This window comes from Helianthus annuus, chromosome 16, assembly GCF_002127325.2.
Source record: "Helianthus annuus cultivar XRQ/B chromosome 16, HanXRQr2.0-SUNRISE, whole genome shotgun sequence".
NCBI lineage: Eukaryota > Viridiplantae > Streptophyta > Magnoliopsida > Asterales > Asteraceae > Helianthus > Helianthus annuus.
The window spans coordinates 15,278,312-15,291,746 of NC_035448.2; the positions used below are offsets into that span (position 1 = coordinate 15,278,312).

A 13,435-nucleotide genomic window follows, 5' to 3' on the forward strand; every position below is an offset into this window, starting at 1 on the left:
ATTCAATGACTTGTAGCAAGCAAACAAACAAACTGAATCAGTTAAAACAATATCAAGTAATTTTGAAATACACTAATACTCGATTGTCGTGAAATAATCTTGACACTTGGACGAAATCAGACTGAACGAACGAGCAAAACCAGATTTGTCAGATAAGCGGACCACGTTGACAAATGAGCGGACCAAATGAGTTGACAAATAAGCGAACCAACCAAGTTGACCAAATAAGCGAACCAATCAATGTATGGATAAGCGGACCAAACAAGTTTAATCAAATGAGCGAACCCTGACAATGTCCTTTCGAGCGGATCTCAAACTGTCTGAAAAGCGGACCCGATAAGTGTTCTTAAAAACTGACCAGCAATCGTTTATACGAGCGGACCAGAAAATGTATGCTCGAGCGGACCAGGACTCGTTCGTAAAAGCGGACCAGAACTTGTCCGTAAAAGCAGATCAGAATTTGTCCGTAAAAGCGGATCTCAAATGTCACTAAGAGCGGACCTCAACTGTCACCAAAAGCGGACCTAGCTTGTTTTTGGAGCGGACCAGAGTCACAAAAGCGGACCAAACATGTTAATTCGAGCGGATCTCCGATTAACCGTAAAAGCGGACCTCAGTTTTTAACCAATTTTGACCATTTTTAATCCGAATTTTAACTTGAAACTTTCAAGGGTTTGTTATTGTCCAGTAATACACGTCCTGTGAAAAATTTGTCCAATTTTAATCGTGGAAACTTGTCCGAATAGAAAAAGAAGGTGTAGAAGACAGAAAACGGATCAAATTTGAGCTGAACTCTTCCTCCTGAGCTCTGATACCACTTGTTGGATCGTCGTTGACCCTGAATGAGTCGATCAGGTTTATCTAATTCAAACGCGGAATCGATGAATTAGACGCTCAAACTAAATATAATGCTTCTTGTATTAATTCTGACAATGTTTACAACCTGGAAGCAAATCGGCAGCACTTCGTTACACAATCAGGTCCGTGCCAAATGAAACAAACATGCACCTATTTATAGGGATTCTGGTTCGCTTATATGGACGTCTTATAAGCGGACCTATGAAGCTTGTGTGGTTCGCTTATATGACCATGTACATATAAGCGGACCAGTATGAATGTGTGTGGTTCGCTTATATGTACACTGTTCATATAAGCGGACCTCAATGCTAATCCACCATTTCTCGTTTCTCGAACCTCGTGCACACAATATTCTATCATATCCTAATCTAATACATGATACAAGACGAAGTCAATAGACGTAGTGCACCAACAGCCTCCATATTGTCAATGTGGGAGCCCACATGAGTTCCATACTTCATGCCACGAGTCAACTATTTGATAATCTCAAGGCACAAATTGCAATTTAGCTGGAAGCTTTCCTTCAATTAGCAAATGAGGTTGTAGGCATAAAAGTACTCTAGCTTTTCTGGATCTTTTCATAGATATGGTTGATAACATAAGGAATAAAACCCCGCCCGAGTCATGAGTATGCTTCCGCTAAGCATTTTTGGATCCAATTAGAGGTGGAACATGTGGGAATGGAACCTCCAGAACTCACAACTTATTATCTATCTTGAAAACTTTTCACAAGTTCCAGAACCACTCCAGGAAGTTAATGTAATGGGGTTTTATAAGACTCATTTCATAACTATAAGGCTGTTTTGAGTTATTGGCCAAACTTTAAAATAGAAGGTGGACCAAATTAAGAGTGACAGATGGGTAAATCAAATTAAGGTCTTGGATGTCTCAAAATGAGGCTATGTTGTAAGCCATTTTTAAGTCATTAAAGTGTTCATGTGTGTATCTTTGAGAGGGGTTACGGTGATTAGGAAATCAAAGGAAAATAAAGAAAAAATGTGTAAAGTGGAAGGGAAACAAGCCTAAAAGTACTCTTGTCAACCTTAGTGAAGAACAATTAGTAAGATTCTCTTTAGCCAAAAACCTAAGTTCATGAGATGTTCTTAGGTTTATATGAAACTATCAATAAAACTTGGATATCATTGTTTCTTTTGAGTTAAAAAAATGACTTTTTAAGTATATGTGATTTGAACACAAAAACTCCAAATGTTAAACTTAAATATGTAGAGGACTTAGGGTTTTTAAGTTATCTCTAGAGTTATTAATGCTTACTAATAGAATTAATGTAGAAATTATGATGTTTTAAGCTAAATTCTCTTTATTTGTCTATTATTTGTTAAAAGTGATTAGACATAGGGGTGTTCAAAACTATCCGTATCCGAAAATCCGATCCGAAATATCCGATATCCGAATCCGAAATATCCGAATTTTTTCGGATTTGGATTCAGATAGTGATTTTCAAAATTTTCGAATGTTTCGGATATCCGAAATATCCGAAAATTTAATTTTCATTTTTTTCGGATATCCGAATATCCAAAAATATCCGAAGTATCCGAAAATATCCGAAATATCCGAAAAATATCCGAAAACTTATATTCAGATATCCGAAACTATCCAAAATATCTGTTTCCGAATATGAAAAAAATAATAAAAAATAAAAGTTAAATAAAAAGTTGGATTTTCGGATATCCGATTCACTATCCGAATCCGTATCCGAAATTTCGGAGGATCTCCGAAATTTCGGATACAGATTCGGATAGTGAAATCTGGTATCCGAAAATTTCGGATATCCGAATCTTCGGATATCCGGTTTAGACATGTCATGAGATTAATTACAAATTTTAGTTGTGTTTTTGGAGAATTGACCAAAATTGATGATATTAGGGTTTAATGTTAAACAAGGTTAAGCATATATATGTATGGGTGGGCATCGCTAAAGACCTTACGTACAGTGACGGAGCTAGCCCAAAAATTCAGGTTTGACAGAAGACACCGGTGGAGTTGATTAGGTTTGACAGAAGACATCTACAAAACTCCAAACAAACATAATTTAGTATTTTCATGCTTGATATCCTAATTAATTTATGACCCATTTGCATATATATATATATATATATATATATATATATATATAGGAATTGAGATCTCGTTTCATCAATACATCATGAACAACTAAGCTCTGTTCACTAGTATCATTACGCAGGTGGGCAACGATTACTGATTATGTCAACTACACAACTTTCAGGATTGGGTTACATGACAAGTGTTGTCAAGCATTAGTACCTTTAACCCCAACTACGCCCACTTGAAACTGTTTCAAGTGATATTCGCCCTTCAATTTTATAACGTGTGAAACCGAGACTTCACCTCTCACCGAAACCGTAGGCCCAATGCAAGGTAATAACTAACAAATGGGGTTCAGATAGCAAGGTTCGAGTGTCATTAATTTTGGATGGTGCAGTAATATCGATTTGAAGTATGGGATTTACTTTATTGTTTATTTACCGTGATGGGTCAAAATATTTTAGACAACTTAAAAGCATGAGGCAAGTCATGCAGTTTCAGTAAAATCCAATTTTACGTTCATTCATGATAAATTGAAACGCATTTCAACTCTCAACACAATTGATTTTAGATACCCTTTTGTGAAAATTGTGAACCAGGCATGACATTAGACCTTAGCCTGAGTTATGAGAATGGGAAATGTCCCTATTTGTTCGACCTGTGTGAAAGTGAAATGCATATTTGCTTAAGGGCAAGCAAAAGACAAGTGTGGAGATGTTATGCGTGGTCGAAAACCGTTGTTTATTCATATTTAAGTTGATGTTTTTACATGACTTTTGGTTTCGAATGACCTACTCTGATTAGGTTTGTGTTTTGCAGGTCTAACAGAGTTTAAGGAGCTCTTCGGGAGCTTTACAGAGCATCGGGAAGTGAACGGGATCAACTGGATACGCGAAATGGACAAAACAGGACGTTGAACATACAAGTCGGTGGCGCTTTGCGTCGATACGGAACTCGCGTAGGCAGTGGAATAGCGCGTCAGCAAAAACCAGGATTTGCATGGTGCGTCACCGACGCCAGGGGAGGCCGTCGGCGACACCTTCCCCTGATCTGCTTCGCTGATTTTTGTTTGTTCGATGTTTTGAACGAGTTTTATACCCAATTTTGGGTCATTAGTTAGGGGTTACGAACTTTTAAATATTCTCTATCATTCTTGGAGCCACAATCATCATACACTTCACCTCTAACCTATTCCAATCATCCACCATCACCAACCTTGATCATAACCCTAATCCACTAACAACATCATCACCATCTCATCATCAATCACCAACCTTTCCACCATCACCATTCACCAAACCCTAAATCCACCATTCTCCAAGGTTGAAGATCATGTTCAAGTTCAAGCTTCAATCAATCGTTGATCATGTTCTGTTCATCATGAGCGGCTAATTCTCTCGGGTTTCACCCCGGTATAGGTTATTGTAGGATTCTAGGTTTTAACAATTGTTTTGAGATTTAATTTGTGACAAATTGTATTATGCTTTTGAAACTTTTGATAAATGTCGTGCATTTAAATTGAATTTGTGAATTGTCGAATGATGATAAAATTTGACTTTGCGAAATGAGTTTGTGCACTGATGCCTTATCAATTGGTAGGATTTACATGTTCTTGGTAACGAAGTGCATTGCGATCCGTCATCTATGACGTTGATAGCTCTTGGCACCTAAGCCACGCGACACTAAATCTGTTAATGATATGCAATTGAATTGAATCTAAAACGTGTAGGAACCTTAGGTCTTCAATTACCGAACCAGGTGTGAACCTTGTTCTCTAATTATTGTTTCAATCAAATAATCAAGTTTTTGTGCAATCGAAAGTGCTCAAGTTTTTATTGTTAAGTAATTTAGTAACAAACTCGTCGGTTCAATCTGACATCCCTTTTCAAACAATCAAGTCATTACAAAGCAAGCTTCATAAAATTGTGACATTGGTTATAATCAATCTCGTCAATACACAAACCACAAACTCTTCGTGGTTCGACCACTTACTACCACTAACAAATTGTTAAGGGTAATTAGGGCATATAAATATTATCTTTGACCGGGGCGTAACACTCCGATCAACGGGTTAACTTAAAACACTTTTAATTATCTTGTGGAGTTAAGGATTGTGAAAAATTATATTAGTGGTCTAATTATTTTCTAAATAATATATCCACTATGCATAAAATAAAATATTAATAAAACGAGCCTATAGTAGTTTGTTCGGTTTCGTTCAAGCCAATGAACGATAACTTAATCGGTCTAAAGGGACACAAAATAACTCTTTATCTTGTCAGCTCCTACTTAGTCCAATATCTCTATCTTCTCTTTGGTTTGCCTCCGTCTTTAGTCTTTAATATTTTGTCTTCATTCGGTTTACAATTTTATAGTAAAATACCTTTACATAAATAAAGCCTAACTATTACATATGGGTTCCAAATAACTCGTAAAAATACAACATATTGAAAAACAACGAAACAAATACAAACATCACAAGGTTCTAGGGCTCAATTATTTTTCATCACAATCATCATTGCAAATGAAAAGGGCTTGATCTTTTGTCAAACAAAAGTTAGACAAATAGAACATAGATCGATTTAAAACTATAACTTTTAAACAAATGTAAAAGCAGCTCTAATACCATTGTTGGGGAATCGGTGTAGAATTTTAGTTTTAATATAATCTAATTTTATCGTTTTATTAATATCTCATATTAATCAAGTAGCGGAAGCGTGTACACATTATTTAAATCCGATTTAAATTCTCGTCAGTGATCCAGTTACAATTCGTTTAAACAATTATGTTCCAACCATGGTGTGTTTTAGATTTGTACCTTTTGACGAAAAAACGATGAACACACACGATAGATTCGACAAACATCACACGATCACCCGAACCTAAATAAACACTTGAATCAAACATGAGACACTAGGGGAACCCACACGCAAAACAAGGCGAGGTGGTGGCGCTAAGGCAGCGCGGGGTGGCGTCGAAAACCTGGTTCTCCAGAACCGGGTTGGACCGGTGGTCGGAGGTGAGTCGGACGACAAGGGAGGCTAGTGGTTCGGTGGGCGGTAGTTGTGGATTGTCAAGTTTCTTTATTCTCATAATTTGGTGTAACTTGATTTTAACCCACTTTTATTTATATGTAAAACCTTTTATATTTAGATTTAGATCTCTACTTAATTGTAGTTAAATACAAACACCTCACCATTTATATTTATCTAATAAATATAAAACCAGTTTATTTATTTGTAACAATTAATATATAAATAATTATTTCATGAATAATCATTTAACTAAATATTTCACTAAATATTTGATGGGAGGTGGGTTAGGATGTTTGATTTGGAGTAATATGGGAAAGTTCCGAAGCCTTGGTGTTAGGAGGACTCATTGGACACTGGATTGAGTCCTAAATAGTGGGGCGTAGATCGGTAAAGAGATTAGAGTGAAGAAACTCATAGGAAAGAGGAGAGGTATGGAGATTGGCGAATGGAAAAATGTTTGAGGTGACGAGGGATAATAATTTTATGAGTGGAGAGGTCGTAGCAAACCCCTATGATTGGAGGCGTAACCGAGAAAGACAAATGGGGAGGAGCGGTTCTCAAATATATGGATTGAGACCAAGGGAATAAGAGGATATCAAAGACAACCGAATGTTTGAAGATGAGAGTAAATGTGTGAAGATGAAAGTAAATGGTATTTGTATAGAAGGAAGGTGGGTGTGTTGTGTTTAGTAGGAAGAATGTTATACTGACATGTCTGTCAAAAGTCATTACGGTTTAAACAAGGGCGTAGCTTTCAAGGGGCCGGGAGGGGCGCCTGACCCCCCGAACTTTTCGCTCAGTAGTGTTACGTATGTACGTCTCGTGTAGAATTTTTTAGGTATATACGTTTTCGTCCCCCCGGTTTTATAATTTTTTTTTACTTATATAGAAGTTTTAGGTTCGGTGACTTCCGACCCCCCGGTGGAAATTTTCAAGCTTCGCCACTGGGTTTAAAGTCGAGACCAAAATTTTCAATCATTCTCAAACTGTATTTTTGTGGGGTATTAGCTCGTATTATGGAGTATGTTAAGAACTTGCAGATGTTGCAAATAATATAAAACGATGTAAAAAGAAAAAAAAAAAAGGCAAAAAAGCAAAAAGAAAAAAAGTAAAAGATACAAGTGGCAGGCAGTTTTAGGATTGATGATTTCGGTTCAAACGTAAACCGGTCGGGGACCCAGGTAAGCAATTGGAATGATTATTCCTGAAATGACTATAAAAATAATCAGATTTAACACTAATCTCTTAAACAAGTTGACCGTGTTCAGGTTAACATGGTTAAGCTAACAGTGCACATTTTTATGTTTTATTTGTTTCAAAAACAGTTTGGTTTGGGTCAACATCGGTCAAAACTGATATGGGTTTGAAACCGGTTTTTTGAAGTGGAAAACAACCAATTCGTTTCGGTTTTTAATTGGTTCGGTTCAACTCTAAACGATTTCAACGTAGGAGTTCTCAAACAGATATCAAATATGCGGTTTGGTTTGAAACGAGGACCGGTTTCACCACACTGGTTTTTTTTGAAGGGCATAGAATCTCACGTGTAAACCTACCATACTCAGGGCTATGTCAAAGGTCGACACTCGCGCCCGTCAGGTTTAGACCCGGGATTAAAGTCTTGATTCGTACCTTCACCTAGATGGCCCTCAAAAATGGCCCAGTCGGTAATCGAATTTGCTTCTCCACTAGGGAGGGCAGTTCCAGGTCAGGTTTGTGTCCGGATTCGATTTGCAAACTTCTTTTCACAAACCGTTTAAACAATTAATCACGACTCTTGAAACATGTTTAACACATTTACACGTTGATATTGATAAGTTTAATACAAAAGAAGAAAAAAAGACAAGCCCCCTTTTTGTTAGGTCAAAATTCATGACTTTTTGGATCCATATATTAAAATTAAAATTAAACAAATAAACCACCAACTTAGAAAAGTCAAAAGGGTCATCAGTAAGTGTATGTGCGATTACTTTAATTCACTAATTAACACGATACTAATGTTTAAATAATCGAATTATGAGACTAATCCAACTAAAACTAATGCGTCCACTTTTCCATTATTGTGGTCAACGTATTTAAAATACCTTATTATCTTGCATGGTCAAAAGCATAGTTGTTAAAAGTCATCATCTCTTGCGTCTAGACCCATTTTTGTGGCAAGGCGAGACAATTGCGCTTTAAGTCAAGGTAGTTGTGCTATAATAGATTCTAGCGTAGATTCTTGCGCGATTCCTAGATTCCAAAGAGTTTCCGGCTAAATTCTTTAAATTCCGGCAAGATTCCAGCTAAATTTCTATTTTTATCTAAGGAAAACTATTTTTCTACTCCAATAGATTAATACTTTATAACTTTTCATACTAAATAGATGATATTAAATGTTATATAACAGGTTTTGCTTATTTTATTTCCATAATATTATTAACTTTCTAATACATAATATTTTTTTATTTCTTTTCATGATGCGTTGTTTTTTTTTTTTTTTTTTTTTTTTTGCGATGTACGTTTAGGCCATTTACGAGGCCTAAGCACTTTGAGTGCGTCTAACGCCTTTGATAAGTATGGTTAAAAGATAATATCTAAGGCAAGTTTCATATATGTATATATTATGAGGAGGTTGTCAACTTATGTATTATTAAAATGGTGAGTCAGGTATGGTATTCAGGTAGGAGAAAAAGGTATGAGGAGATGACGCAAGCAAGTGCAAAGTACGATATTATCCGAGACGAGGCCAAATCTTTATCAGCGAGCGAATTTAGTGTGTGGGGGTGCATCAACTTTTGTATGGACCCAAAAGAATCCACTGTGCCAACGTATCAAGGCCACAACAAACTTGTGGCTCATAAACCCTCTTCACTGCTTATGTGGCATCCACCTTTCCCCGCCCCCACCCCTATATCATATGCTTATTCCTACTTAGATTTTTATTACATTCATCACCACTTTTCTTACCCGATCATGACCGATCCCGGTATCATTTTGTTTGGCAAGAAGATCGGTTTTCCAGAAACCCCCCACACGACGAGCTCCTCGAACGCAGTTACGGAGAAAGGGTGTTTGATAGATGAAGAGGGTATGTCGGAAAGCCTCGGTGGTGATCCGATGAATATGCAACCGAGAATTTTGAAAAAACCGGACAAGATTCTCCCTTGCCCGCGGTGTGACAGTATGAACACAAAGTTTTGTTACTTTAACAACTCGAACGTCAACCAGCCTCGCTATTTTTGCAAGAGTTGTCAGAGGTATTGGACGGCGGGAGGCACCATGAGAAGCATGCCGGTCGGGGCAGGTCGTAGGAAGAAAAAGGCCCCGCCACCTACGCATTGTCGGTATGTAATCTCTCAAGAGGCTTTCGAATCAGAAGCAGTAGTAGCAAATCATATCGAGTTTGCTCCTGATTCCGAGGGGATTTCACCCAAAGTCCTTTCTTTCGGTCAAAATTCACCGTGTTTTGGAGCGGATGTAAGTGGGAAAGAAAGCCGAGACGATTGTTCTTCCAGTTCAGGAGTTGAGAACATACACGACAACACCGGATTCCATTCCCATTTCCATTGGATTCCGGGGGCTTCATGGCCGTATAACCCATGGAACGCACCCACACCCACACCCACGCCAATTCCGATGCCAATTCCTATGTCGATTCCACCCATGTACCCTCCGGGATACCCTCAAATTCCGATGTATCCTCCACCTTACTGGAGCTCGGTTTCTTGGTTACCACCCACCGATTCCATCTTAGGAAAGCATCCAACAGACGGTGAAGCAGACGGTTCACACGAGGAGTTGAAGAAACAGAAGAATTCAATTCTGACTCCAAAGACACTTAGAATAGACGATCTGGATGAGGCTGCAAAGAGTTCAATATGGGCTACACTTGGAATCAAGAACGAACACAGCGGCAGAGGCGATCTATTCAAGGCGTTCCAATCAAAAGGAAACGATAAAAAGAAAAGTAAAGCCACCGAACCGAGTCCTGTGTTACAAGCGAATCCTGCCGCTTTCTCAAGATCACTTTGCTTTCAGGAAAGGGCCTAAAATGGCAATAACTATGTAAGAAAAATATCAACATTAGGGTATAGTTTTAGATGTTGGGATTTTCCATTTTTGTAAATTGACTGCATTTTTTTTTCTGTAAATTGGTTTGCTAATCAAATTTACAAAGGGGCAAAGAATATTATCACAATCATTACTTTTGGGTATCTCTCACAAAATCTTTATATCTATACTCAGATGTGTAAATCTTGGTTATTATGTGTGGGCACATCAAAATCAAAAGAAGCAGCCATGAAAAAGATGAAGATATTTTCAGGTCCTCGACGAACTGAGGCCACATTATCTGAAGAATATGAGTTGTATTGTGGACCCGAAATGCCATGTATATCTATCTATATCTCTTTTGTAATGGGCATTTGCTGCTTTCTATAAAGGAGTGGTGGAACTTCAATGGTCCAGATTATCAATGACAAGTTTTAATGATGTATAAAAGCGGAATCAACAGCTCACTATTCCTCGGTCTGTTGTTGTCGAATTATAGAAAAGTTCAGCAACCTTACTTCACTTTTTAGTTTTTGAATATGAGCGCAATAAAAAGGGCATCTTTTATGAACTATCATTGCGCATTCTGCAAGATTAACACGACCACAAAAAGGTCAAAGGTCAAAGGTCAAAGTTCTATGGTCAGTGGTCATGTCTTGCTACCGATATAGAAAAGTGTCAAGAAAGTATAACACCTTTGTTGACTCAAGTTGTAGGTTTGATGAGGAAAAAATAGTGGAACAAAACCTAATACGGTCTTGCTACCGATACAGATACGATAAACATATAACAACTAAACATAACTGTAACATACTTTGACATCTGATCTGATCATTGCATGGTACATCCACCAGAATCTTGTCCTCTGCGAACATTGCCATAGGCCGCCAATTCAAGAAGATCCATGTCACGCCCTGTAGTTTTTCCATAGCGTTACACGAGTGTCTACTCTAATCTATACAAAAATGTAAACAATATGTGGATGTTAATAATTTAATGCTGTACCTGAAACTCTGCAGTAGGAGCTTTTCTGAATAAGATCAGCTCGAGACATCTCAGTACGGTTCCCTTTTGATCGATTAACTGTCGCCTACAAAGAACCGTCATGAGCCCGTAAGTCTAATCCTTATGCCTTAAAGCTTCAATTTTTGAAACATTTCATAAGTGGTTAAGATGTTGTGTTACCTGTAAAACCTGACAATTTTCCAGTGTGCTTTGCCCGCCCTGCAAGATCAACGAGATGAGTGTATAAACAAGCAGAACCATACTATGCTTCAGCCTTCAAGTTACATGACAATTAAAAAATAATTTGACATAAATCAGGACAAGCAGCATGACAATCTTGGTTTCAAAATGCGCGCATCGGGAGCGCGTAATGCAGTCTGAACAAATCTAACCATTGATTGAACAATGGGTTTGAGTATTTGAACAAATCAGAACATTAACTGAACACAAATCTGACTAAAGATGATGAGAATATCTTATATTTTATTATTTATTATCTAATATTATTTATTTTCTACCTTTTGTAATTTAAATAATATATGTACTTAAATTTTCTATAATAACTTTGTCATTATATTTCTATAGAGTTAAATGTCATTTTAGTCCCTGTGGTTTGGGTCATTTTGCCAGTTTAGTCCAAATGTTTCATTTTTTGCCTGTGGGTCCAAAAAGGTTTCACTGTTGCCATTTTAGTCCACTGAGTTAACTTCATCCATTATTTATGTTAACGAGAAGGGCGATTCGGTCACAGAGAAGGGCGATTAATAGCCCCGCAACTTCGGGAGAAGGGGTGCCTCCTGACAAAGGGTGACCGAATCGCCTTTCTAGTTAACAGAATTACATATAAAATGACCAAAATTGCGCTTCTGGTTAACAGAAAAAATGGATGAAGTTAACCCGGTGGACTAAAATAGCAACCGTGAAACCTTTTTGGACCCACAGGAGAAAAATGAAACCTTTGGACTAAACTGGCAAAATAGCCCAAACCACAGGGCCTAAAATGGCATTTAACTCTTTTCTATAAAAAATAAACAAGCAGGTGTGCTTCATTTTTTCAACATCATGCATAAATTTCGTTGGAAACAGAGTTGTATTCAAAATACAGTATTTCTTAACCGATACCAACATGGGTACAGAGATTGATATTATCATAATGGTATTGGTACCGGTATATTCGTGTTATAGCCCAAACACTAAACTCAACCCAAAAGACTAGTGTGTGGGTAAGAGAGCTCATTTGGTCTACAAACCCCACATTGATTGCATGGTTTCAGTTCGTAACAATTCGTTTCTATGGTTTTAATCAATGTAAACCACATATCGTTATCCTTTCAAACTTGGCATCGAAAACTATAATCCCACTAGTTTAAGTGTTTACCTTAAATTGAAATTGTTTTGTAAGAATGAATTACCTTAGAGTAAGGAACAATGTGGTCGTAATCATGGCAAAGACAACCAGGACATCCAACGAGCTTACGGAAAATGGTGTTGCCGAGTGGGTCTCGACGCCAGCGGTCAGGGTCACGTCCTTTGATCTTCTCAGCTTTCTCCCAGCACTGTTGCTTAACAGCGTAGGGGAAGCTTCTGGGGTTTGAGAATTTGTCAGATGGAGAGATAGTAAGGTCGCGGAAGTAAGTAAGTTCGTCGTCTTCAGTGACGAATTGGGTGTCGACAAGTGTGGCGGAGGGAGTGGATATTGGTGCCGGTCCAGATGAGGTGGTGGTGGTGCGGTGGTTTCTTGTAGGAGATGATGAGTGGCTCCTTCGTTTATTTTTGGTTCTTGGGTTCATCTTCTTTGCCCTAGGATGTGGCTGGTAGTGTCGGGGCACTCACCTTGTTAAACAAATATGACTTTTTTTTCTTTGAAACATGAGATAGGACTATCTTTATTGGGCGTTATTTCACCCTCATATCACCATCAAGGGCGTCAAATATATTGGATTTTTCTTCGAAATAAATGGTAAATTCGAGTTACTAGTCTTGAGTACTCTGTTTGTTAAATGGGTGTCTCGAGAGTATTCGGGGTTGATTCTGTTGACCGTTAAAGAAAAAAATACTCACCAAAACTCATTTTACAGATCATCAACTCACCAAAAATACTCTTTACAATGTCTTCGCCTCCCTCGGAAGATTTGTTCATCGATCTATACCAAATATTTTTTTCTTACGAAGAAGCCGTGGAGGAGGAAGAAGCAGTTACGAGTGTGTGTGCCCTCGCGATTAACACATTACAACGTGTTAATCGTTCTCCCCTACGCCCGATCTTGAAGAGAGAATATGTTCTGGGAGATCGTGTAGCCGCAAATTATTGTTTAATAAGATTATTTCGATCCTACACCAGTTCATGGCCCCGATGTTTTTAGGCGCCGATTTCGGGTGAGCAAAAGGTTATTTTTGCGCATTAATGAAGATTTGGAGGGTAAGTATGACTACTTTAAGCAAAA

General features: G+C 37.9%; 2 protein-coding genes across 2 annotated transcripts; one reads left to right on the forward strand and one right to left on the reverse strand.

Moving 5' to 3' along the window:
* Positions 1 to 8,858: 8,858 nt before the first annotated feature.
* LOC110915684 (cyclic dof factor 1-like) lies at positions 8,859 to 10,314 on the forward strand. The gene is made up of 2 exons (XM_022160413.2): positions 8,859 to 10,001; positions 10,182 to 10,314. The coding sequence occupies exon 1, from the start codon at positions 8,910 to 8,912 to the stop codon at positions 9,984 to 9,986; it is 1,077 nt and encodes a 358-aa protein (XP_022016105.2). The 5' UTR covers positions 8,859 to 8,909; the 3' UTR covers positions 9,987 to 10,001; positions 10,182 to 10,314.
* Positions 10,315 to 10,654: 340 nt separating this feature from the next.
* Positions 10,655 to 12,898, reverse strand: LOC110915685. Its single transcript, XM_022160414.2, has 4 exons — positions 12,404 to 12,898; positions 11,172 to 11,210; positions 10,992 to 11,076; positions 10,655 to 10,900 (listed from the first exon to the last, which is right to left on the reverse strand). The coding sequence occupies exons 1-4, from the start codon at positions 12,779 to 12,781 to the stop codon at positions 10,818 to 10,820; spliced, it is 585 nt and encodes a 194-aa protein (XP_022016106.1). The 5' UTR covers positions 12,782 to 12,898; the 3' UTR covers positions 10,655 to 10,817.
* Between the last annotated feature and the right edge of the window lie 537 nt (positions 12,899 to 13,435).